The sequence below is a fragment of the Chelmon rostratus genome, chromosome 7, assembly GCF_017976325.1.
Source record: "Chelmon rostratus isolate fCheRos1 chromosome 7, fCheRos1.pri, whole genome shotgun sequence".
NCBI classification, from domain to species: Eukaryota; Metazoa; Chordata; class Actinopteri; order Chaetodontiformes; family Chaetodontidae; genus Chelmon; species Chelmon rostratus.
The window spans coordinates 333,676-361,378 of NC_055664.1; the positions used below are offsets into that span (position 1 = coordinate 333,676).

Sequence of the window (27,703 nt, forward strand, 5' to 3'; positions counted from 1 at the left end):
TTCAAAAGTGACTTTTCAAAGGACTTCCTATCTCTCAAGAGACCTTTGTGTCTGTCAACTAACCCAAACCTAGAAAATAAGCTGCAAATAGCATCATCATCACTACCAACTGACATGAGATGCCTCACCAAAGAAAAGCAGTTCCAACCATAGCAGAGTGTGACACATAGCAAACGCCAGGTTGCAAATGTTTGCAACTGAATGTTTGGGGCACGACTCACAACGCTTCAATCAACACTCTGCCATCTTCAATTACAATGCTGTGTAGGGGGTAGGCTTGACTCGATTCTCTATTCACCATTACTCCACAATGTCTTAACATAGCAAACCGTTCTATGCTGCTATTGTTCAAAATCTCATACAGTATAACCTTTAAACCTTTGCAGGCAAAACAAGCTAGCATGCATATCAACTTTAGCAACTTAACCAAACACGCTAACCACTTTAACATTATTTAACTGTTTAAAACAAGTGAGGAAAGCAATGTTACTATGTAAACCTGATAAAAACTACAACAGTTACCAGCCAACAGTGACTAATATTTACATTTGAAAGATATTGTACCTTAGATTATTCAAAGTTTCGGCCAAATAAATTGGAAAGTCATCCAGCCTGCATGTGATACCATGTGACAAGGAGGCTGTGTTTGCAGCATTTCCAGAGCAGCCTACTCAAAATACTCTCATCCATAAACTAGTCTACAATTTGAATATGATCCTAAACATAACTTAGCCCTTTCATATGGTAATTTTCTTTGGGTTGGGGAGCTCTGGTTGACTGCCAAGTAGTTCATTCTCATCTCAAGAACAATAGGAGAATGTTTAAATTATTTTCCAGGACAACACAAGATTTTCAAGGACATTTGACTATTTCTGTCATTTTCATCTCTTTTCCTTGACTGAAAAATTGGTTAACTGTTTTCCAAGTATTCCAGAACGTACAAGAACCATGCTAAGTGTTTTGCTACAGAAAAAGTTCAATGCAATGTAAGTACCTAACTGACATGACAGAAACACCACATGACACCCAAGTAATATAGCTGAAACTTTATACATACATTAAAGGCCAGCACAGTATATAGCCACGTAAAGTTTAGTGTGTGGGCACCCGTGTGACCGACAGTGTTTGTTTGGTACAGACAACAAACTAATGTAACATCATTATTATTCTAATAGTGTTTTTCTAATTTTGGTGAAAACATGATCATCATTCCCACTAATCCTGAAGCATATCGCAATCATACTGCCTTTCAAAATAATCACAATATGCTTTTATTACCATATCGCGCAGCCCTAGCGGTGTGTGATGCGCCATTATTTGCAAATCTTGTTGAGTGTGCTTGTTTGAGATTAAAGAGAACATCTGTGAAACTTTTCCGTAACTGCGTGACGCAACCCTATTTCAAAATAGGTTAGGATTCTAAAACTTCTGCCCAGCTTCAGCTGAAACTGCCTATACAATTTATCAGACATACCGCCACAGACGATGAAACAGACCAACGTTAAACTGTGACGCTAGCTGTTGTGCTAAACCCCGAGGTAACGCTAAACTGCACGCACATACAGAATACACACTGTTGCATAAAAACAATGGCTCGGTGAAGGTTTCCTCAAACTGATTAAAAAAGCTGTGTAGTAGTGAAAGACTGATTACGATAACTGGTATGTTATACATCGGGTTATGTTGTTGTTGTCTGGCCTGTATATTAGTAATATTTTTCAGTTTATAAAGCACCGTTACTCAGAGGCTAACTTCAAAATGTATGGGGACGATGTCATTTAGCATCGTAAATACGTTACCCCGCTGATCCCAGAACATATCCACAGAGAATTTATAAACGTTAGCATTGCTAAGTTAGCTACTTACAAAGAAATGACAAACGTTAGCATATCTAAGTTACTTACCTATATCATTTTCGTTTACAGAGTCTGGGAAGCTTGCCATCTAAATAAGGGCACAGACCTAAGAGAAAAGCCAAGAACAGACTGTAAAACAAAGATATCTAGAGGAAATAAACAGTTGGCGAAGTAAGACGCAGTTTTTCCTCTTCTGATGCCTACTAATGTCGGTTGAATCCCTCCGCCAAGATTAAGGTCCCAGGTGGAAAATACAGTCGTCGTGTGCCTTCCGTAAATAAATGTCGTTTTTCTTTACGTCCTCGACAGTAGCGTTTATTTTGCTGTTCTAAACTATATTTATGATGCTTGGGTGTCACCACCCTCTCGGATTAAAACAGTTTAACACGAAATTTGAGGATCTGATTTTCCAGGCCTGTGTACGAGCCTTAAGAGCTCAATGGCTGCTCACTGTGTGGAACCAAGCTATTTTTCAGCTGAGGGTTGGCCATAAAAGCTTGGGAGGGTTTTCATTACACGTCAGCACAGTTACCCCGGTAACTTCATACTATTAAGCCCTCCCCCTGCCGTTTTTTTTTTTGGTCTGTCTCGCAGGCTGCTTCGAGGCATTGTAGTAGTAGGTTTGTCCTGCAGCTGTGTGTCAGCAAATAGACCTGCTTGTTCTTCTCTCCTATCTTCGTCATGTCTTCGTCATCCTTTGGCAAACAAGGAGGAACATTGTGCATTAAAGCCCATGAGTGGTACAGACTGTGGATATTCGTACTGAAGCATTTTCTACATACTCACACACATATCATACCAAACATATTATTTTAAAAATCGAACTATAAACCTACAACTAAAAGTAAAACATTCTTGTAAATCACCTCTACTTTGGCATATCAGTGCCATTAAGCTGCTAGGCTCAAATCCCCCTTCCCCTCACTCTGCACTGTGTACGTGTAACACTTCGTGGTCCAAGAATTGCCATACAGTAATCTGACTAAACAAAAATAGGAAAAGGCACCATAAATGCACAATATCATCTGAAACAGGCTCATAAAGGTCTGACACATTTAATGAAAGGGCCTCAAGGAAAGGTAATAAGGACCCACCTTAAAGCAGTTATTATTTCAGGTGGTATTGTGCTTTGGCGGTGTATCTTTACAACACAGCCAAGCTGATGCAGGATTTTCAGACTGATACATATATTCTAAAGATTAAAAATAAGGATGCATTACTAAAAACAACATAATCAAACATTTCTGTAAGTATCTTAGAAAATTCGTTATTGAGTTGTGACCAAGATATGCACTGCATGGTACATTTTCAGTAACAGCAAATACAGCAGTACATTTTGAATAGAATATGCCACTGCAAAATAAAATAGTAGTAAAAAAATAACAACAAAAAATGAACCAAAAGTACAAAAACAAACAAATATATACAAATACAGCCAATACAACTTAAAATCAGAACTATAATAAACTATACTGACATGATAAACATAGAATGAAACACTGTATGATGTATGTAACACCACACTATGAACATTCATAATGACATTCATGTTGTCTGAGAATCTGACAGTTCTCAAGTTATTAGTTCATGCATTGATTCTTATGCCATATGGTAAAAAAAAAAAAACATGAATAGACTGATGAAATAAACACAAATACATAATCATAGTCTCCCAACCATATGTGGGCATATATTGTTTCTTTCTCTTCATAATAATTAATAGACTAGAATTAATAATTCCCTTTATGGATGGTGAGATTACTTTTGGTTATCACACCTGTCTCGTATGCACTCAGTATATGATATGTGATGAAAAAGGGATTGTGTTTTATTGATTTGTGTTGTTTTCAAAGAGTATCCAATTCAATAAGGTCCACCTTAGCTTTCTAACCCGTGCTCTATTTAGTGTACAATATGTACTGTACATTCCCTGCTGTCTTCAGTAATTTTTTTTAGATATATTTATTCTGTAAACTCAATATCCAAACTATGTTGAAGATGAAGTCTGCAAAAAACTATTTATGTGATTTATCAGGGGTGACAGTTGAGATCCAAGAGCTTAAGCTGAATATTTATCCCATGTCTGTCTTAGCCTATAATCTTCTGATATGCTAATTTCTTAGAGATGATGTTTGAGGAAAAAACCAGGAGATATCATCACTGGAAGATGTTGAAGCAGAGTTTTGTTGCTTCCCCGAGTTGGTTGATGCAGAAAAGAGTACTCAGAAGACGATGGTTGAATCAAAAGCCTTTAATACGTTGTTTGCAAAGAGCGGAGATCACTCCTTACAGAGAATATCAAAGTATTACACTGCTCAGAGGATCTGAATCTAAACAGCAAATACAATCATTTTATACCGTCCTGGTGTGCCTTCCCTGCTCTGGCTGCTCACCACCTTATAAGGATTTGTTTTGATATATTGATCATCTTTCTTATGCTCTAAGAATACATCTTTGTTCTATCACACACATCCCATTTTACACATGTTGCCAGTTTCACTCCTACCTGTACTTCTGTTGTCCTTCAAATCAGGAAATCTGTTATTACCGCATCCGTGTCTGCTATGTCTGATAAGCTATCTGCCCTTCTAACTCGTTCAAACATGTTTTTCCCTTTTTCAGCAACCCTACAGTAGAACTTAATATCCTTCAAAAATAACCATCTTTTTAAAAATAATATCTGCAAAATAATAACCCTCAATATTTACTCTAAAGTGAATGCTGTATTTTGTAAAAACTATTCTGGAAAGTAATGAAAATGTTGTTTTGTACACTACACATGACTAACTGATAGCATACTGGACTGGAGAAGAACTGTGTGAAGTGTTTTGTTTTGATGGATACACTTGTAGTTCCATCTCAAATTAGAGAGAGGACCTGATCTTATTCCTCAAATGCAGATGCAAAATGTGCTGTTTCTCCGACACAGCTGTACGTCAGCTCGTTCTGCTGGGGAAAGGCAGTCATCAGTTGTGTAGAGTTCTGGGAACACGTACTTAACTCTGGGGAGGAAATGCGTACTCTGTCATTCTTTGATGGTCTAATGCAGCCATGTCCAAACTATTCCATAAAGGGCCGTGTGGCTGCAGGTTTTCGTTCCAACCAAGGAGGAGCGCACCAGACTGGACTCATTTAATCAGCTGATCTCACTTTTCAGCTGATAACTAAGAGATCCCTTGATGTTGATTGGTTGGCCTGGTGTGCTCCTCCTTGGTTGGAACGAAAACCTGCAGCCACACGGCCCTTTATGGAATAGTTTGGACATGCCTGGTCTAATGACATGTGTATCCCACACATAGGTGGTCTCATCTAACTCGTCCTGGAAAAACAGTATATGAGAAATTAAGAAAACAAGTTAACTGATATCAGTAATACAATCTGATATTGTCATGTAGGCCTTAGATAAGTTATGAGATGGCTTGAAATAAAACAATTTCTGATAAGCAAAAAGGCCAGCAAGCTGATTCATGGATTATATGAAACAACCCCATTTTCACTAACATGAAACAATGAGTAACCTTTAAATGTCTCTTTTCTACCATAGTAATCCCACATGACCTATATTTAAATTTATAATTCATGATTTTGAGTGATGGATGGGATCTGTATCAGTGTGTTCTCTACTGATCACAACTTAACAATAGTATAAAATCAACTGAAGTTGCAAAGTGTTTTAATGACCTGTAATGCTGCCTTATTTATTGACCACACACATACAGACTCATCATTGATTATTTGTTCTGTGGCACACCACCTAATGAGCCATAGGGCTCTGTGATCTTATTTTGTAGCAGCTGACTTTGAACAGAATTTACTTCAGGTTGGCCTGTTCAAAATAGACCATCACACAATTATTAATTGTGGGTCCCTTGATAGATCATGAATAAGCAAGATCAACTTCTGCCAAAAAGCAGTAGGAATAATCTTTGGCCCAGTAATTATTGTGCACAATTACTGTGAATTATAGTTATTCAGCCATATTCATATCAGTCATAATGCAATGTCTGCTAATAGGTGAATGTAAACACCAAGTGATTTGTGATGTGTTATGTGGGCTACAGTTTCAGACAGAAGTAGGTTGAAAATAACAATGTCACAGGGTGTGTGTGTGACTGAACCTTTTTCTATTTTGTTTTGCATAAGTCTGTACACTTCCCCCTTCCCCTGGGTGTACATCTTAATTCCTGACGTGGAACACCTGTGGCACTAGGAGAGCACGCCTGCTGCTTGCACTTTGGTTGGGGTTTTTTCCCTCTGAAGGGGGGCGGGGCAATTAAACACAGGTGCGCAGAGAGGAACAAGCTGAGAGGACTCAGAGGAAGCACGAGGGGTGAGCCAGAGACGCTGGAAGAGGACCATAGAGAGAGAGAGAGAGGACGAGAAGGTGAAGCAGCAGCAGCAGGAATGGCAACGGAGGGGCCAACGACACATAGCCCTGTGAGGAAGATCAGGAGGTGTACCAGCAAGGGGGTCCGAAGAAGAGAGAGGCACGGAGAGGAGGCGCACTGAGACACGTGGAGAGGTGAAGCATGGTTCAAAGGTTTAAAGGTCCCAGACTGAGACAATGCTAACGTTTCAGCCAATAAGAGACTCTCAGAAAGCAGACTTTGTTTTGGGCTTATTAGAAGGAGAGGCCAAATGGGAAATTTTGACTCTAGAAAAATCAGATATAGAAAATCAAATTTTCATTTTTATTGTCTGAGTTGTATGGTGATAACACCCATGCCTCCACCTTAAGAACCCAGTTTTTCAACTGTAGGCAAGAACCTAATCAGTAACTTAGGTCCTTCTCTTTACGCCTATGTGAGTTGTTTTTTAGGTTGAGACCAAAAGATGCCATGGGCTTGGAGCAAGGACATGGACTGTTGAGAGACCAGTTCATCATGCGCCTGAGAGAGGGCCCCATCCGTCAAGAGTTACGGCGACAGGTCAGAAAAACCCCACGGTTAACCTTCGACGAGATCAAAATGGAGGCAATGGCCTTAGAGGAGGAACAGGAGGAACAATGGATGCCCTCTGGCTGCCTGGCGGTGAGTAGGCCTGCCTATAGCATTACTAAGCCTGTGGTGGATTGGAAGCAAGAACTTTGCTCTGAAATACTGGGTGACGTGAAAGAACAAATGACTGCTATGAGTAAGTCTATTTTGGATGAACTGAGAGAACTTAAAACACAGACTGTCCCAGTTCCCCAGGCTAACTTTAGAATGTCTGACAATCGAATGCAGAAACCCAGAGCCCCACGTAACACAGCAAAATATAAGTGGGACCCCCAAGGCCGCCCTGTGTGCAACATGTGTGATAAAGTAGGCCATATCAGTCGTTATTGCCCCACCAAAAACTCAAATCAGGATTTTTAAGTGTCCCAGCCACTGCGGGTCAAGTGTCTGGAACCCCTCAAAGCGACCCCACTGGCAAAGATTCATTTGTAAAAATGACTGGAGACTGCCCCTTAGCTGACATTGAAGTAGACAACATTAAAATTAGGTGCTTAGTGGATACTGGCTCCCAGGTGACCTTGTTTAGTGAAAGTGTCTGCAGAGAGTTCTTTGAACATAAACAGCTTAGGGGTAATGAACATTTATCATGGCTAACTTTGAGGGCTGCCAATGGTCTTAACATTCCGTATGTAGGTTACATGGTCGCAGATTTCCAAGTCTGTGGGGTCAGGGTCCCAGCACGTGGCATAGTTGTAGTGAAGGATGATTGTATTGGGGCCAACAAAGCTATCTTAGGGATGAATGTAATTGCTGAGTGTTGGAAAGAACTCTTTAACCATACCAATCCTTCCTCATCCAAGTCACCCCAGTTTCCTAAGGAATGGAATGATGCATTTGTAGACTGTCAGCGAATCTGGGTAGCTTCACAAAGAGACAATTGGCAAGCTTCTGTTAGACTGGCCAGCCGCTATCCAGTAACAGTCCCTGCTCAAAGTGAAACCATTGTATGGGCCAGCATTCCCCCACAACCTTCAGGGCAGTCGTGCTATGGCTTGGTTGAATCCCTGGGGGAAGGAGGATGTGTGGAGGTAGCTAGGGCCCTGGTTAGGGGGGAGACAAATTCCTTTAAAGGTCAGAAATGCGCACCCCTACACCGTTCATCTTAGCAGGTTCCAGAGACTGGCCACAATCTCTGCAGTCGACCCTGAGAGAGAGACGGCAAGGAGCTCTCCATGGTGGAAATCAGTCCAGGCGTGGTGGAGGTTGGCCTCATCGACGTGGGCCAGCAGCTACAGGTAATGCTGAGCCCATTAGAGAGATATTCAGATCAGTGCCGCCTACCCTCTACAAAGAGATACACAGCTTGTTAAAAGATATGCTGAAAGTATTAAGGAAAGCTGTAGCCCCTGGGCAGCTCCTATTGTGTTGGTGTGAAAGAAATGTGGAGCTTGGAGGTTTTGTGTAGATTACCGGAAACTGAACAGTGTCACACACAAAGACCCTTTCCCTTTACCTAGAATCGAATACTTGCTCACAAGCCTCACCAAAGCAGAGTGGTACTCCACACTAGACCCAGCTAGTGGCTACTGGCAGGTAGAGGTTGAGGAAAGTGACAAAGAAAAGACTGCTTTCACAACACCTTTCGGGTTTTTCAGTTTGAAAAAATGGCTTTTGGCCTCTGTAACACACCCGCCATCTTTCAGCGGTTAATGCAAAGGTGTTTGGGGGACCAACTCACAGAATCTGCTATGGTGTATTTAGATGATGTGATTGTGTTTTCCAGGAACTTCTCAGATCATCTCAAACATCTGGAAGCAGTGTTCCAGGCCTTAGGACGCTATGGCCTCAAACTCTGCCCAGACAAATGCCAGATCTTTCAAATGCAGGTGAAGTTCCTAGGACATGTGGTTAGTGGCCAGGGAGTCTCACCCGACCCAGAAAAAGTGGCAGCTGTTGCAGATTGGTAGCCAACAACCACAGTAAGGCAAGTTCGTGCATTTCTTGGTTTTGTGGGATACTACAGGCGCTTCATTAAAGACTTTTCTTTCTTTTTTTTAACTTTGGTTTTTATTAGATTTTTTGCATCCAAATACAATGTCATCCATGCATAAAAACAGAAACCAACAACATGGAAGTATAGTTATAGTAATTATAAAACAATAATAATAATAATAATAATAATAAAACAGCTTGTGGGTCCTTTCATTCATTCTTTCATAAATTCAAACAATCAAGTCTGTCAAGTTATCCTTCAGTCAATGGTATCATCTTCCTCCTTGTACCAAAACCATTTCTCCCATTTCTTTTCAAATTGTTCCTCTCGCATTTTCAAAATGTGTGATAACTTTTCCATGTCATAAATCTCTTCTACAATACTAAGCCACTGCTCTGAAGTTGGGGGGTCTACCTTATACCATGCTCTTGTAATTGCTTTTCGGCTGGCTGCAAGTAGTACTTTAAGCAGATATGTATCTTCTCCTTGAACCTCATCCTATGGTACATATCCCAAATACAGCACCAAAGGTGTTTTTTGTATATCATCCCAATATTTTTTTTAGTGCACTCCACACTCCCTCCCAATACTCCTCTATTTTTTGGCATTTCCAGAACACATGTGCATGGTAGCCTCCAACATAAGCTTTTATCTGGTGTATATCTCCCAGTCATCTTTGGTGTTATGAAAAACCTTATAATGTTCTTCCACCCAAATTCTCCCATATTCTTGAACCTGTAGCTGATTGTTGAGCTTTGCACACATTATCCCAGTTCTCTTCCGTTATTTCTATGCCCAGCTCTTTTTCCCATTTTTCTTTAATATATATAGTTGAATTACCCCCCGCTGGCACCAATAGCTTGATATAGAGCAGAGATAACTCTACATGTTCTTCCTTCGTATGCATTTATGATTATTTTAATGATCCCATTTTGTTCTCTGGGTTCCTTTACTTTAATTTCTTTTAAATAATAATCCCTTACCTGAAAATATCTAAAAAGTTCCCTTGCCTCCAACCCGAAATTTTCCCTTAAAGCTTGAAAGCTCTGCATTTCGCCTCTCTCAACAAGTGTGCATATAGCTGTAATACCCCTTTGTGCCCACCTCTCAAAGCCCTGATCACTTATCCCTGGTTTAAATCTCTTATCATGGGATATCCACCTCAGAATCTTTGTTTCAGCCTGTAATGCATATTTTTTTATTACCAAATGCCAAATCTCCAATGTGAATTTACTTATTGAGCCCAACAGTACTTCTTCTTGCTTGAATAGTTTCCTATTCATCAGTGCAAGGAAAGACCTATTGGGTTGTTCCAAATAGGCCACCACATCATCTGCAAACAGTCCTATCTTGTGTTCCCTACCTTTTACCTCGACCCCTCTGATGTCCTGGTTTTGCCTAATTGCCTGTGCTAATGGCTCTATGAATATAGCAAAGAGGGTTGGGGAGAGACTGCACCCTTGTCTCGTAGACCTTCCCAGGTAGAAGGTTTTTGTGAGACTACCATTCATCTTAATTCTAGGAGATGGTTCTTGATATAATGCTTTAATACATCTGACAGATTTCTTATTAAAACCAAATCTTTCTAACACCATACATAAATAAGTCCAATTTACGCTGTCAAAAGCTTTCTCTGCGTCTACACGAACTAAAATGGCACCTTTTTTTGTACGTTGGGTCTCTTCTACAATGTGTATCATCCTCCTGATATTGTCCTGTGTCTGTCTTCCTTTAATAAAGCCAGTCTGGTCTACATCTATAATATTAGTCATGAATGTCTCAAACCTTTTAGAGATTATTGAGGTGTACATCTTGTAGTCTACATTTAGTACTGAAATTGGTCTATAGCTACTGCATTGCTCTTTATCCTTACCCTCTTTTGGTATAGTTGTGATGATGGCCTCCTTCCATGAAAGTGGGACCTTCCCTTCTTTAATTGTGTATCTAAATGAGGCCAGCAGTATTGGGGTTAATTCTTGTCTAAATGTTTTATAAAATTCTGATTGGAATCCATCATTTCCGGGAGATTTATTATTCTTCATCCTAGAAATTGCCCCTTCCATTTCTTTCTCTGTGATTTCTGCAGTCAATAGTTTATTTTGCTCCTCTCCTATTGAGAGTTTGAGAGTTTCTCATTTCTTGTTCACCTGCCATTGCTGGTTGTGTATATAAATTTTGATAATAATCCCTAAATACTCTTTCTATTCCACCTGGTTCAGTTATCAAGTCATTCGTTTGGGGGTCTCTAATTTTGTATATTGTGTTCAATGCTTGTTGTTTCCTTATACGCCTAGCCAGTAATCTGCTGGCTTTAGCGCCTCCCTCACAGTAAGTTTAATAAATCCTGCCTTCTTTTCCACTTCTGTCAACAATATATTATCAATTTTTGTCTTCCTACGTCCCTCATTTCTTTTCGATTCTCCTCCCTGTTGGACCCTATTTGCTTAGCCACGCTGTCGAAGCCAGCCTTCATGCTAGCTAGCATGTCGTCAATATTTGTCCTGTCTTCGACGTTGTCTTCCTTTTTATCTCCCATTTTTCCTCGCTCTTTTTGTTTCTTGTCCGCTTCTTTCTTAGTCTTATTCATCCCCTCTTTGGTTGTTAACTTGAATTTTCGGCTTTTAAAAGTATAATCACTTCAGCGACCGGGAGCTTCTGATTTCATGTCTAGTCAGCCATTTGCCAAACCGGAAAGCCCATTAAAGACTTTTCAAAGATCGCCAAACCACTAAACGAACTGTTAGCAGGCACTGGCCACAGCAGAGGTCTGCGCTCACCCCCAGTTCATTGGACTGAGCAGTGTGAAAAGCCTTCAAGCAGCTAAAACAAGAGCTTCTCCAGGCTCCCATTTTGGCTAATGCAGACTATACATTGCCTTTTATAGTTTACACTGATGCGAGTAACTGTGGGCTTGGGACTCCGAAGAGGACAGTGGTTTTGCTGCAGGGAAGGGAGACTTTTAGTTGAGGCCCTGTTTTAACTTGTGTTTATCTCAAGTGGCTGGCTTTTAATAAATTTTGTCTTGTTGTTCACCTTGTCTTTCTGCTGTTTTGAACAGAGTGCTCCCTATCAGAGCAGAGTTGATTTAAAAGTCGGGTTCTACCCCGTGACAACAACATCAACAGCAATTATCAATTTAGCTTACCTTCATTGAACTGATTAATTCATGAATTGATTCGAGTTAAAAACTGCATCATTACAAAATGTTTCCAAGATGGCGGTGCGTGCAGACGCAGCTCTTGTGTTTCCATTTTTGTTTGTTTTTACTCATTTCCACGTTCACCACTCTTCTGGAAGCTCTAACACAGTACCGCAGGTCCGAAGTGGTGAACTTTAGAGTACAGTTCGGACTCCACACCCCCCCCAAACTAGACTTTATTCCTCCGGAGCTGCTACAGACCCCAGAGCCCATCACCATCCCCCCACTGCTGCCAAGGAGACGGAGGAGGCACCGTAAACAAAAGCGCTGTTACGGATCTGGTTCAGAGGTTCAAGTGCGGACAACGACACGACAGACAGAGTGTGCAACAAAAGGGGTTTATTCAACAATAAATGATTCTTCCAGGTACAACAAAAACTTGGAAACTATTATTTTGTGCTCACGAGAGGACAGACAGAAACTAACACAAGGTAGAAAATACTAACCTGACTAACAGAACTAACAATAAAACATAAGACTAACTAACCTGGGTTTGTTTAAATAACAAGCTCTATTTCAGGTCAGGCAAGAGACTGAGGCTTACAGACTTGTCAGAATATGGCAGGAAGAAGGTGGGTGGTGAGGCAGCGTGGCAGGTCTGAGAGCTGGAGGGGAGTATGTCCGGGCAGGTGCAGTAGAAGGAGAGAGATGAATGCCAAGGGTCTTTTCCAGGAGGGGTGAGCAGCTGAGACAATGCAGGTCCAGAGTGGCAACAGGCAGCAGAGAGTGTTGAAGCTGAGCAGAACGGAGAGAAACAATTAGCCAGGCGGAATGAGCAACAACAAGCTTAAACTGAGCAAGACAGGGTTAACTAACTGCTGATATTCTACGGTCCGGCGCTGAGTAGTGGTCTGCTGTCGTCTTTTATGGGAGGCTGAATGAATACTGGATGGCAACTCCCTGCTGCCGCTGGAGAGAGTTGGGTTGATTGTAGATAGGCTGCACCTGCCCGTTCCTGCTCACATGCCTCACTCACCAGCACCTGTGGAAAAAGAAGGAAAGTAGGGGAGAGAGAAACTGCCCCTAGCGCGGCAAGAGAGCCGACGTGCGTGCTAGGCTATGCGCTGTATGTACACAATGCCTGGTGTACAGCCACACACACCATCAGCACATTCTGCTCTCCTGATTTGGAATACCTGGCGGTGAAATGCCGACTGTTCAAGCTGGTTAGAGAACTCTCGTCCGTTGTTATTGTGGCCGCCTACAAGTTAGCATTAGAGGAGCTGTACTGCCTAATCGGCGGGCAGATGAACGACAACCCGGAGGCGGCTGTGATTGTGGCGGGGGACTTTAATCACATGGAACTGAACTGAATTTCACAAATACATAAAGTTTCCTACCAGAGACAGTAACATTTTGGATCAGGTTTACTGCAACATCCCTGCTACTTACAAATCAAATCAAATCAAACTTTATTTATATAGCACTTTTCATCCATTTAAAATGCAACACAAAGTGCTTCACAAGATAAAAGAATACAACAACAGAGAGAATAAAAGCGTAATATGACAGACAATATCCCACTTCCAGATATACACACATGCGCTCACACAAACACTCACAAAACACACACACACATATACACACACATACACACACAGTGCTGAGACATGGCAGGGCACTGAGGAACCATGTGAGGAAACACCTATGGGAGCCATCCACACTGGGAAGCGCCACAGCCTGCGTCCACCGGGAGCGCCGCCACAGAGACCACCCAGACGCCGATGGACAGGGGCAGACTCCACACTTAATGCAGAGCCACCCAAGTCCCTCAGGCCCAGGCGGCCTCCAAGCAACGGCCCCTGTGGGCAGATCGGGCATACACCCCAGTGTGGAGGCCCTCACATGAGGAAACACTGAAGCTAGAAATTAAAAGACTAAAGAAAAAATAAATAAATAGATAAATAACCAAATAAATTAAAGATAAAAGCAGGTATAATGCACAAAAATTAGAAGCTTTAAGAAAGTTAAAAATGTAGAGGAAAAATAGACAAATAAATAACTAATAAATACTAAGTAATAAATAAAAGTAATAAGATATTAAGATGTAATACTGATAAAGTGCATGACTAAGAACAAGTCATAAGAAATATAAGAAGTGAAAATAGCATAATAGAAGAATTAGAAGAAGAAGAAAAAGTTTAAAAGAGATCAGTTAAAGGCCAAACCAAAAAGGTGAGTCTTGAGCCTCCTTTTAAAAACATCAACAGTCTCTGCGGTCCTGATGCTCTCCGGCAGGCTATTCCATAGTCGAGGGCCGTAATGGCAGAATGCAGCCTCCCCGTGGGTTTTTGTATTGACTCTCGGAATAATTAAAAGTCCAGTGCCGGAGGACCTCAGGACCCGCGAGGGTTGATATGATAAAAGCATGTCAGATAAATAAGTGGGCCCAAGACCATTAAGACATTTAAAAACTAATAAAAGAACCTTAAAATCGATCCTGAAACACACGGGGAGCCAATGCAGCGATTTTAAAATCGGTGTAATGTGAGCCCGCCCTCTGGTCTTCGTCAGCACGCGTGCGGCTGAGTTCTGTAATAGTTGCAGGTTAGAAATGGTCTTTTTGGGGAGGCCAGAGAGCAGGGCATTACAGTAGTCTAAACGACAGGAGATAAAGGCATGCATCAGCACCTCCGTGTTAGCTTGAGAGAGAAATGGGCGGACTCTGGCTATATTCTTAAGATGATAAAAACCTATTTTTGTTACATTTTTAATATGTGGAATAAAATTCATCTCAGAGTCAAAAATGACGCCCAGGTTCTTTACACATTGTGTTGGTTTAAAATATTGTAGTTTTGGTAAAAGTTTCTCTCTCTTGCCTTCAGGACTAATGACTAAGACCTCTGTTTTGTCCTGGTTGAGCTGTAGGAAATTCTCTGCCATCCATGAATTTATATCTAAAATACAGTTAAAGAGAGCATCAATTGGCCCTGTGTCTTCAGGAGACACGGCAATGTACAGCTGTGTATCATCTGCATAACTGTGGAAGCTGATGCTGTGTCTCCTGATTAAAAATAATTGGACCTAAAATTGACCCTTGGGGCACCCCACAACTTGTTTTATGTGTTCTGGAGGAACATGTATCCAAACTTACCCGGAAATATCGATCTGTGAGATAGGAGCTGAACCAGCTAAAAACAGTACCAGAGAGGCCGACTAGGTATCTCAGTCTGTTTAATAAAATGTGGTGATCTACTGTATCAAAGGCAGCACTTAGATCCAGTAGTACCAAGACTGTGAGTTTATGTGAATCTGCGTTATACCTAATGTCATTTAAAATCTTTAAAAGGGCCGTCTCTGTACTGTGGTTCATCCTAAAACCAGATTGGTATTTCTCCAAAATATTGATACTATTTAAAAAAAAAACATTTAATTGATTAAAAACCAGCTTTTCGAATATTTTACTTAAAAATGGTAAGTTGGACACAGGTCTGTAGTTATTAAAAATATTGGGGTCTAGGTTACTCTTCTTCAGAAGGGGCTTCACCACTGATGTTTTAAAGGCGTCTGAAGAGAGTAATTTACAATATTTAAAATCTGTTCCTCAAAGAAGCCATAAAATGTTTATAAAAGTGATGTGGGAATTGGGTCTAAAAGGCAGGTTGTTGGGTTTACTTGGGAGAAAGCTCGACCAAGTGTCCTTGCGTCCACCAGGGCAAAACTCTCCAGTGTTTCCTCAGGTAAAAGTAATGGTACAGGTGTGTTAAAAAATAAATTCTGTTGGGGTAAAAGACTGGATCTGATATTATCGATTTTATTTCTGAAGTGGTCTGCAAAGTCCTCACAGAGGGCATCTGATGGGGGTTTGGAGGGTTTTTTAAAATTGCTATTAGTTAAACGATCGATGGTGGAGAACAGGAATTTGGTGTTGTTTTTATGGTCTGTGATGAGTCTTGAAAAATGAGAGATTTGTGCCAGTTTGACTGTGTTATTGTAGATTTTCAGCTGTTCACGTAATATTTCATAGTGAATTGTCAGTTTGCTTTTTCTCCACCTCCTCTCTGCACTCCTGCAATTTCTTTTGAGTTTTCTGATTTCGTCGTTATTTCTCCACGGTGGTGTAGGTTTTGTTTTTATGGTTTTGGTTAAAAGTGGAGCGACAGAGTCCAGTGTTATTTTCAGTTTGCTGTTAAAATTGTCTGGCTCCCGTTCTGGCCCATTGATCTCCATTCAGGGACTGAGCAGGATCGATCCACGGCACTGTAGCATCCAGGTCTCCGCTAGCGCCGTCGCCGGTTGTTGCTACAGTGCTCAGACACTGCGCTAGCATAGTGTCGATTAGCCGCTTGTCCTCTCCGATTTGTTGAAGGAGAGAGACTCTTCCCTCCAGTTCAGCGACCTTCTTGTTGAGCTGAAGGCAGCCCTCACAAGAAGCAGATGGGGATGTGAGTGGTGCCATCCCTCTTTTTTGGAAGTTTAGGAAGTTTTATTTTATTTGTTTATGTGTCTTCTCAAACTCCAACGCGCTGCTGCCGTAAACGAGAACTGCCGTAAACGAGAACTGCCGTAAACTGCCATCCAACAGAGCTCTGCAGAGCAAGGGTGCAGCAGCTCCACACCTGGGCATGTCAGACCACATCTCAGTGAAACTTATTCCAGCCTACAAGCCTCTGGCCTGCAGAATGACTCCACCCTGCCTGACACCTTAAACAGCTTCTTTGCCTGATTTGACACATCAGGCAGCAGAGAAGCCATACACCTACCCCGGCTGGAGGAGCAGCACCAGCCCCTCGTCCTGCAGCAGCACCAGGTGACATCCACCCTGAGGAGGATCAACACCCGCAAAGCTACAGGACTGGATAAGGTGTCAGGCAAGAATTTGAGGACATACACTGACCAGCTAGCAGGTGTGTTCCTGGACATCTGGGTTAGCAGCTGTCTATGGTTCCTGAGTGCCTCAAGTCCTCCACCATCATTCTGGTACATAAGAAGACATCCATCACCTGCTTGAATGACTACCAGCCTGTTGCTCTGACCCCAGTTATCATGAAGTGAGCGGATTATTCTCAGGTATATCAGAAGCTTCATCCCCTCGGACCTAGACAGCCTTCAGTTCACCTACAGAGGAAATCGGTCCACAGAGGATGCTGTCTCCATCACCCTGCACACAGCCCTGATCCACCTGCAGCAGCCCAAAACCTACGTTAGGATGCTATTTGTAGACTTTGGCTCAGCTTTCAACACCATCCTCCCAGACAAGCTGGCGCTGAAGCCACTGAATCAGAGAGTTTCTCACCAACAGGCCTCAGGTGGTGAGAATAGGGAACACAACATCATCCCCTCTGGTCCTCAGCACGGGCACGCCAAAGGGTTATATGCTCAACCCAGCCCTCTTTACCCTGTTTACTCACGACTGTGCTGCCATCCACCCCACCAACACAGTCGTGAAGTTCGCGGACGACACTACAGTAGTGGGTCTCATCTCAGATAACGAGACCCACTACAGAGAGGAGATACGCCAGCTCACCCAATGGTGTTCAGCCAACAACCTGGTGCTGAACACAGGGAAGACCAAGGAGGTCATTGTGGACTTCAGGAGGTCCAGGAAGACAGATCATGCCCCCCTCCTCATGGAAGGAGAAGTGGTGGAGCGTGTGGACAACATCATGTTCCTGGGCCTCCACATCACATCTGATCTTTCCTGGTCCATGAACACCTCCCACCTGGTGAAGAAGGCACAACAAATGCTCTTCTTCCTCAGGAAACTGAAATGGGCTGGTCTGTCCTCAGTTGCTCGTCAACTTTTACAGGGCCACAATTGAAAGCATCCTCTGCCATTGTGTGACATTGTGGTATGGCAGCTGCATGGCACAGGAGAGGAAACAACTGGCACGGGTGGTTAAAACTGCACAGGGCATTGTGGGCTGCCCCCTTCCTGACTTAGACTCTATATATGCAGGCCAGGTCAGGAAGAGGGCAAGATCCATCGCCACGGACCTCAGCCATCCGGGCCACAGACTGGACCACTTCCATCAGGAAAGTGGCACAGGAACATCCGCACCATCACCAACAGACTGAGGGACAGCTTCTTCCCCAGAGCTGTCAGAGCTATCACCCCCAGCAGCCCCTCACTGGAGTGAGAGACTGTGAGAACTATGAGCCACTGCACTTTCACACCTACACCTCCACCTCCATCTGCATCTTCTGTGTACTTAACATTTAAGTACACACACGCTTACCTAATTGTCAGCTGAATCTCAGTATACATATTTTGGTGTATTTTCAGCTGTTGTTGGTATATTTTATTGTCTTAGTATATTTTATTTCTGGTATATTTTCCTTTTTATTGCTTTTACGCATATTTTTTACTGCATGTTAGTTTATTTTTGTCAGGCCGTACAGTAGTTTATTGAACACTCAAGAACCAATTCGCGAAGTGTTAAACAAACCGGCTATGAAATTAATCTAGGCAATATAATAAGAAAAATAACAAAGAACAGAAAACACTCACTCGAAGGAACTCTATGGCTATGAAAACTAGAAACAAAAAACACTCCTGAAGGAGGCAAACTCAAACAGCTATGAAAACTGAAATGACTAAACAAGACTAGATAAGGAAAACACTGAACTCAAAATCAACTCCGAAATAATGGAGGAACTAGTAACTAAGAGACAAAACTAATACAACAGAAAATCACTCAAAGAGAAAAACAAATCGGCTAAGAAGAATACTGTGAAAATAACCAAAAAACTAAGTTATCAAAATTACAAACAAAAAACACTCACTAAGAGGAAAAAAGAGCTTACAGACAATAACTGTGGCTGTGGTACGGGAGAAGACAGGCTCGGGTGAATCGCTGACGGACAAAGATACACTGGCACAAGACAAGGGAGACGCAGACTATTTAACACGTGGAGGGTAATCAGGAACAGGTGGAGACAATGGGTAATCAGGGCAGACACACGGGACACACGAGGAAGGGCAAGTGCTCTGAAAAGAGAGGAGAGTTAGGCCTTCAAAATAAAACAGGAAATGACAAGACAAAAAACCCCATGACAAGACAAACCTCACCGCGGTGTGACAATTTTATTCTCTTATCTTTACTTTATTATATTTCTAATTATCTACACGGGGGTTGCAATGCAAATTTCGTTGACATGCTCAATGACAATAAAAGGATTCTTGATTCTTGGTGGTACTTTCAAGGTGCCATAAATGTAGCTTTACTTGTTTAGATCTTAATGGTTTCCTACATTTCCCAATGCCTGTGACAACCAACGGTGCAAGTGCAAACTACTACTGCAATGATACGGTCTCAAGTGGATTTTCATTTTCGTGCCGTGTCAAATGTCAAGCTCTAGCTTTAAATAAATAAGATTTATTTGCAACAAGACACTTTGCAGACCAGGCATAAGAAAAACCAAATAGAAAATAAATGACTGGCGCCCTCTAACGGACAGGGAGGAAGATTACTAATAAACCGAAATACTATCAAATGAAAACCAACACAGTCCTCTAACGGGCTGGTGGACAACTATAAGGATGAACTACCTAACACAATACTTAACCAAACCAGAACTGAAATACTTAATAACTAACAAAAAAAATCCCCTACCGAGGTTTATTGTAAAGACGAACAAAAATGATCTAAGCGCAAGCACATACTTAATAACTAACAGAAAATCCCCTACCGAGGTTTATTGTAAAGATGAACAAAAATGATCTAAGCGCAAGCACATAGGGAACTAGCAAAAGAAAGCCGAAGACTGGAAAGAAGGGCAGGAAAACTTCTGGATGGCAGAGCGTGAAGGTAGATGAAGGTGGACTGGAGCCAGTATATGCAGCAGAGCAGGTTGTGGAATGGCAGGTGAGATGATACAGCGAGGAGGGTATCTGGAGCACAAACAAACCACGGTTAAAGCAGGACAAATCACAAGCCAGAGGATCAAACGTGCTACTGCTAGGCATATGCAGGCAGGCAGGCAGGCAGGCAGACAGACAAAAGAACTTTTACGATCCAGCGTCGAGTCGTGGTCAGCTGGCTTCGTATATAGTGGGCTGCAGTGTGACTAATGGGCCACTCCTCGCCGCAGCTGTAATCATCAGTTGATTCAGGATTGGGAACAGGTGCATCTCCAGCCAGTCAGAATAAGCAGGAACAGGATAACAAAATGCTCCACTAGATGGAGCCCGAAGTGGAGGGCATGACAAGAAGAGCGATATTAGGTTGTTTCCCAAATTGTTGGACTAATGCTTTCAATTATTTAATGTGTAAAAAAAAAATATTTCTGGTCTCTGTAATGACTGACAGTCCTGAATAGTACTAAATAGTCCTAATGTTGTTTTCACCTTTGGAAAATAACCTGTGCTGCATTCTGTATGGAAGATTTGTGCTTGAACGGTAAAACAAAAAATGTAAATGGAGAATTGTTATTGTGGGTTCCCTTGATAAGAGAACAAGTTTCATAAAAGTAAAATCGAACATCAACCAGCTTACAGATGACAGCAAAAACCAGCCAAATGTTGCTAAATAAGTCTGGAGGGCCAGCTCACCAAGACACATTTCAACAGACAACACTATCAGCTGACAATCTTTGCCTTTTTTTTTTTTTTTTTCATTTTTACCCGAAGAGTATTATCAACCAAGGATATGAGAATATGTGGTGATATTATGGATCTGGAATCAAATGTTATGAGGAGGGTGGGTGAAAGGTCATGAACTAAAAACAAAAGTCAGCAATACATTCTGCCTGTGATTCAAGTTGACTGGCTTCTGTCTTTGTGTTTGAGACTGTTTCTTTTCACCATACTACTTTTGTCTTCCTTTTAATATAAATAAATAATTAAATGGCTACTTTTGTATTGAGAGTACATACATCAGTGCAGTGACTGATGTTTTTCATGTGTATGTTTTTAAGGCCCATAATGCAAATCCAATTCCCAAAAGGCAATAATGGTCCACCATTTATTGATTAATTTCACTTTGACTTGATGGTCAACTTGCAGAATTTTCGTTTAAGTTCAATGTTCAAACAAGGTGGTGCAAACGGAACTTTAAAATCAACATCAGTGAATAATTTAACAGTCAAATGGGATAATTTGTGGGATTTGCCCTTTAGCACACTGCTCTCCCCTACAGCAATACCTGAACCTGACAACCTTTCAGATTAGCAACATGACTATTAGTCTTAAAGGACCAAACCCTTGTTTTTTAATATTTTGTCCCACTCATAAAACCTGCACTCATGTCTTTTTGGCCAGCAGACAGGGAAGTGCTTCAGCATTCATTTGGAGTCATAATTTCTAATATTCACTCTATTTTAGCTTTAGCTTTAGCTCCGTCTTGGTCTCCACCAACTCTTTAGGAAAACGTGTGGCTCTTTAGCTGATAAATGCTGCACTGTGTTCACCAGCCAGTATTAAACTATTGTCCATCTGCTGTTTGCTGCAGGGCAGGTAGTGCACACTGGGTTTATCAGAGCTTTCTCACGAAAAAAAACAGCTGCATGCTGCTCCAAGACAATGAGCTAAAAAAGACTAAAAAGCTCAATGAGAAGACATGCACTGCAAAGTTGGTTGTAATTCTCTGTGGGTTTGTCACTACAACACTTTTCACACAGCCATTTGATCCAGTGTTTGTAAAAAAAATATTGATAAATGGAGCTTATAAATTAAAGCCAATGTATACGTGATATATGGTAAATGGTATAAAACATGTATTAATAGCAGACTGGCCCCCAACAAATTCCCTATTTAAAGCAATTGTCAGACATCCAAATTTTGCTCATCACTAAAAAAGCAAATAACATATTCAAGTATTTTCATCAATGGGGATAGATAACATTCATAGACAAAAACAAAAAACTCCAGAACAATTATTGTAAGATTTTCTGAAGTGATAAAAAACACTTTATTCATAAAGGACAAAAGAAAGTTGATTTCACATATTGAAAGTTAATCAAATTCGTCTAGAGCTTAAAATCAGGCAGTTTTCTTGGAACCTTTGCATTGTAAATGTACGCATTTTTTGTGTTCGTCTTCTAACAATTTGTTCACACGGACTACAGCAGATTTGTACATCTTTACTCCATGACAGTTAAACATCTACATATACAATTGAAAAGAGTATTAAAAAAGGATTAAAACCACATAAGCATTTTTTTTGTGTTTTGATTTTTGTCAAACTTCAATCTTCACTTTCAATGGCATCCTATCAGAGTTGGTCCTCACAGGGTGATGATCCATCACGTTTCAGATGCCCCAAACACCCAAACAAACATATCCATCATTCATATAGAAATCACAACAAATTCTCTCATGTCTGAACATGATCCTATTGTTTATAGTATTAACACTGGCATTTAGAAATGCGTTCCCCTTCACTCGAGGAGATGAGATAAACAAAGACATGGTTTGCTGAAAGTCTATAAGGAGAATCTGAGATATGACAATTTTGTCTGAGTGATATTTCTTATTTCCATAACAATTACTATCTTAGGTTTTATGCAAGAGTTCTGGACATCTGGCAGAATGTTAGCAAAGTTATTACTGAAGGAGTAAATGTAGCCCTTTGGGCATGCTCACTCCAAGCATTTCAACAGCAGTGTTTTCAGCCTGGTTTAATAGGCCAGGTGACAACAATGCCATTCCACAAAAAAACAACAAAAAAACAGTAATGCCAAAAAATGCATGTTTGAAGACAAAGTCTCAACTGACAGGTCATGTTCTTAACAATGCAAGGGCTTATTGGTTGGAGGAGGTAGATGTTGACATACGTGATGTACTCGATTTGATGCTACACTTTCATTTTGAAAAAGCATCTCCTTAATGTGTTTGGCCAGCATACCACATTAATTTCAAAACTTTATTGTGGATTTTGTGCCCATAGGTACATATGTTCCGTTGCTACATCTCTGTGACACATAGTGACTCCAGCTGTTTCTTTTAGCCTGCCAGCTCTGGGGATGTAACATGTGGTGATCAAGATTCCCCAGTTTCACTTCTCACTATGGTGCATGCACCCTAACCAACCAGCAGGAGTCACCCGTACAGGGAAAAAGCTGAGCCCAACACTGTAAATGCCTACAGGGAGCAACTGTCTGAAAATGTAGTTATGCTATATTTGAACGATACGCAAATCACGCCCCTCTATATGGAAGCAGCCTTCTCCCCCGCCTTCAAGTGTGTTCATTCAGAACAGGCTTAAACGCACTTGCCTTTTGACTTGGTCGGACAACATTTTGTAGACACTACAATAATTTTTTTCATGTGGACCCTGGCTTTAAAGTTATCCAGACTCATTTCGTTAGCCTTTTGAAACTTGATTGGCGTTCATGTTCATGTTGTCCTTTGCTTGATACACATATTTATCATCCTGATTTAATGCTCTGACAATATAACTGACCTGAATTTTTACCTGTGCAACTGTGCTGTTTGTGGTGCTTCCTAGAGATTGGATGACACTGTTTTCACCTTATCAAATAAACCAAACTAGTAAGCTGCTCCAAATGCAGCAGCATTTAAATCAAATGCTCCAAACATGCTTTCTAAGAACATAGTACTTTAAATGTGATCAACTGAGCATTATGGCCTTGGAGAAGAGTTGAAATATGGCCAGTCCAAACTTCACGCCATATTAAACCGATGCATCAGAATTTCAATTACACAATCCCTGACATTTAGAAACAGCAAAATATTACAATCTGAATAAGAAAACAAGGTAAAAAAAAAACCTCTACATGATCTAGTGTATATAACAGGGCACATGCACACATTAGCGGCACAGCCTGAGCGACCCCAAATAGAATCATACAGCCTGCTACTTTAAAGTACTACAAAAGTAACAAAGGTTCATATAGTAAGGGCATCACTGCACTAACGCTCCTCTCAGTAGATTAAAGGAAGCTTTTAAGAAATACTGGTAATGACTAATGCATTTTCCTTTAAATTTAAAACTATATATAAACAAAGTGTTATAATACAGAGAATGCATTCACAGACAGTGAGCCCAGTGGTGGGAAGAGTCCAGTTACTCTCCCAGGGAAGGAGGGGGATCTCAACTTATTGTTGAGCCTTACAATGGCTGGTTTGGATTAGTATTTGGTGAGCAGGTGGCAAGTGGGAAGAGCGGCAAGGCCACCACCCATGGGTCATGCTGTTGTCGTCATGGTAACCCTGATATGGTACAGCGTGGGAGGATCTGAAATGCAGAAGACAGTCTGGATGATAAGTGTTTTGCTTCCAGAAAGAAAACAAAGATTTTAGATTACTTAGCAGCTTTTGAAGTGAACGTGCTGGCTGACATTACTACAGAGAACACCGTGATCATGTGTGTGATACAGTGCAAAAGAAGGACACTTCTTTTTCATCTTTGCTGAAAGGACAAAGCAGAGAAGTAGAAGAAGACAGTCAGTATATATAGACACAGCCAAAGTCAGACAAAAGACATGTATTTGCTGATTCAACCGTAAGTACTGAAACAATAATAACTAATAAAGAATAAAGAAATATTTCTTATACCATGGTCTGGGTAAATAATCGATTCTAATTGTCTGAAGGTCACCCTTAATACCATAGCAATAGGGTTACTGTCAAAGCCTTGGTTTACAATTTATTGCAACACATTAACAAGTCAACATCTAATTATGAGTGACTTAGCATTTATTTTGGCATATTTGAAGAGTGTGACAAGCTTAATGAATAAGATGCAGCTGAAGAGACAGAGTTTGAAAATAAGTTAAATCAAATATACATTGAAATAGTCAGTAATACACTGAGAGATAAGATAGATAAGATAAGCTTTATTATTCCCCCAGCTGGGGAAATTAGGGTGTTACAGACAGCAGCAATAGAAATAGCAATAGCAAAGGCATTAGAAAATGAAAAAAATACAAAATAAGACTATATATGTACACTTTATACAAAAGACAACAAAAATATATTGCCAATTGAAATAATGAAAAACTGCACATCGATTTCAAAAATTGCACATGGTTGGTATGGATAAATTAAGTACAGTGTTTACTTTAAATAAATGAGTGTAATATTGCACACTGTATAGCATGTTTGAGGTAGAGGGATGCTAAAACAGTGCAAAAAACAGTATGAGTATGGACACAGTGTTACATTATGTAATTCTGTAATAATAATAACAATAATAATAATCTGACAGCTGTTGGGATGAAAGACCTGCGGTAGTGTTTCTTTTTGCTGAGTGGATGCAGCAGTCTGTTACTGAAAGAGCTGCTGAGGGCCCCCACAGTGTCATGCAGGGGTGAGAGAGGTTGTCAGTGATAGGTGTCAGCTGGGCTACCATCCTCCTCTCGCCTACATCCTCAATGGTGTCCAGAGGGCAGTCCAGGACAGAACCAGCCCTCCTGACCAGTTTATTAAGTCTCTCTCTGTCCCTGTCAGAGCTCCCACAGTCCCAGCAGACCACTGCGTAGAAGATTGCAGATGCCACCACAGGGTCATGAAAAGTTTTTAACAGTGTCCTACATACTCCAAAGGAGCTCAGTCTTCACAATAGATGGAGACGACTTTGGCCATTCCTGTACAGGGCATCTGTGTTGGTGGTACAGACCAATCTGTTGTTGAGGTGCACACCCAGCTTTTTGTACTCCCCACGCTCACATGTCCAAACTCTTGATGCACACCGGTGTGATCGGTGACAACTTCCTGAGGAAGTCTTGCTGGTGTTGATGTACAGGTGGTTAGGTTCACACCAGTCGACAAAGTTGGTGATGACTTCATATATTCCAGTTTGTTCCCCTGTTATACACATCTAACGATGGCGATCGGAGAACTTCTGAAGGTGGCAGCTGTCAGTGGTGTGCCTGAAGTCCGATGTGTAGAGGGTAAAGAGGGAAGGAGAGAGCACTGTACCCTGTGGAGCCTCAGTTCTGCAAACTACCACATCTGAGACACAGTCCTGAAGCCTCACATACTGTGGTCTGTCTGTGAGGTAGTCGAAGGTTCATGCAGCGAGGTGGCAGTCAACTCCTTGCACAAAATGAATGGACTCCAACTTTGAAAACTATATAGCTGATATGCTCAAGACCATAAGTCCAACAAGGCAGGGGATGAGTACAGTGTTGCTGGCCTAAGGAGTCTGAGGGTCCACCACCCTCCACCTGAGTCAGACTTCGAATAAAAAGAATTTAATCATCTTTAATACAATACTAACTGTACTCCTTCAGTGGCTCACCCTCTGAACACCACAGGGTGGCAACTGTAAAACACAAGCTGCAAGAAGTGCACTGCCCCTCGGAATTTACTGGTATTTTGTATCACATAAATGATCATCTCACATCCCATTCACTACTTCAGGCTGTAGCCAACAGTATATACACTAATTATTAGTGAAAATCTTGATACTGATTTGAGGAAAATGAAATGGCTGGGTAGCTAGCTAGTCCTATTAAACATACAGTCAAATTAGATTTGTTTGGCAAACATACACAGTGTTATTGACTTTGAATCCTGCTAACATAACATTAGCTTTCTGTCTTATAGCTGGGCCAAGGAGTTCTATGAGGTGACTAGACTAAAAAATATCTCCCATTTCCAAGTCATATCTAAGGTTCATCCTTTTTACTGGAGTTATAACAACATTTCCATTGCATAAGAACCGTATGGGATGGCGATGATTGTTTCTGGCATTAGTCAAAGCCTCAGGTGTTACCATGGAAACTGAGTTAGGACTTGTAAGACAATTTAGATTTTGATTGCAAAACACATGAATACATAAAGTACTGGTATTGATGCTTTTTTTTCTTTGGCAAGTGACCATAGTATAAGCAGGATAATGCCCTTCGAGGAATCCATTATCAGGAATTAACGTAGGACATGGAGGCCAGAACCATGTGATGCACAGCCTCCTCATCCAGCGTTATCCCTTATATAGCGCACAGCACTTTCACTTCTGCCCTCTGTTCCATAAATTATTTTATAACTTTACCATTCGATCACCTCCATCCAGTCTATTCAATAGTGAGATCTTATATTTCTTACAAGATGCCACAAACCAGCTAAGTGAAGCCGAACATGGTAGAAATTTCTGTGAGTTATGTTGATTTCAATCTTTATTTTAACTGACCCTTTGCTAAGCCCTGCCCTCTGTCGTTACTGTTGCTACGCCGGTCAAACTTTCCACTCTGGCACTGAATATATGGAATTTACAGTGATAACAGTGGCAGATTTACCATCAAAATTTGCAATTTGCATATAATCAGAATCGTCACCAGTTGCTGACCTATGTAAAGTATACACGGAGCAACATTGCTTGTGTATTTCAGTGTAGATCTAGTTTGCCCAACAGAATGGTATTTAAAGAAAACATAAAAATAAAATGTAGGCTGATTAAAATGTTACTTGTTCAAAAAATAATCATGTAATTGTTTGAATGCTACTATATAAACAAACCTGGAAAAGCAATACAGTGGTTAGATTTAGGCTGGTTTGGCTGGAGTTGCTAGAGTGTGAACTTCCCCACAAAAAAGAGCACAACTGAGCTGCTATTATTACTCTAAATTCTGATATAGGTGCATGTTGTTGCACAAACTGAGCAGGTATTTTTCTTTCGTAACCTGTAACCCCACAAAATACTGTATAAAGTTGATACTGTGCCTGTTGCTTTTTGATGTTATGCTTGGTTGTAGTTAGTAAACTAGTTAGCCAGACATGCTGCAGCATTTGCAACTTGTGTTAGAGCAGAGAAAGAGTGAGTTCATTCCATTCTTCATGTTCCTCAGACAGTTGATGTTCTTTGGAGGAGTT

The 27,703-nt window shown here is 41.1% G+C and overlaps 2 protein-coding genes across 4 annotated transcripts in view; both read right to left on the reverse strand.

Moving 5' to 3' along the window:
- wsb1 (WD repeat and SOCS box containing 1) overlaps positions 1 to 2,305 on the reverse strand; it is a 37,891-nt gene extending 35,586 nt beyond the window's left edge. The window contains exons 1-2 of the mRNA XM_041940021.1: positions 2,061 to 2,305; positions 1,905 to 1,962 (exon numbers count right to left, since the gene is read on the reverse strand). Coding sequence (XP_041795955.1) covers positions 1,905 to 1,944 — 40 coding nt within the window. The 5' untranslated portion in view covers positions 1,945 to 1,962; positions 2,061 to 2,305. The remainder of the gene's footprint in view (positions 1 to 1,904; positions 1,963 to 2,060) is intronic.
- Positions 2,306 to 21,807: 19,502 nt separating this feature from the next.
- The window catches only part of cuedc1b (CUE domain containing 1b), a 51,431-nt gene continuing 45,535 nt past the window's right edge, over positions 21,808 to 27,703 (reverse strand). For 2 of the 3 annotated variants that reach the window (XM_041940024.1, XM_041940022.1), the window contains exon 11: positions 24,132 to 24,299. In XM_041940024.1, coding sequence (XP_041795958.1) covers positions 24,251 to 24,299 — 49 coding nt within the window. In that variant the 3' untranslated portion in view covers positions 24,132 to 24,250. The other variant, XM_041940025.1, reaches the window with a different exon arrangement.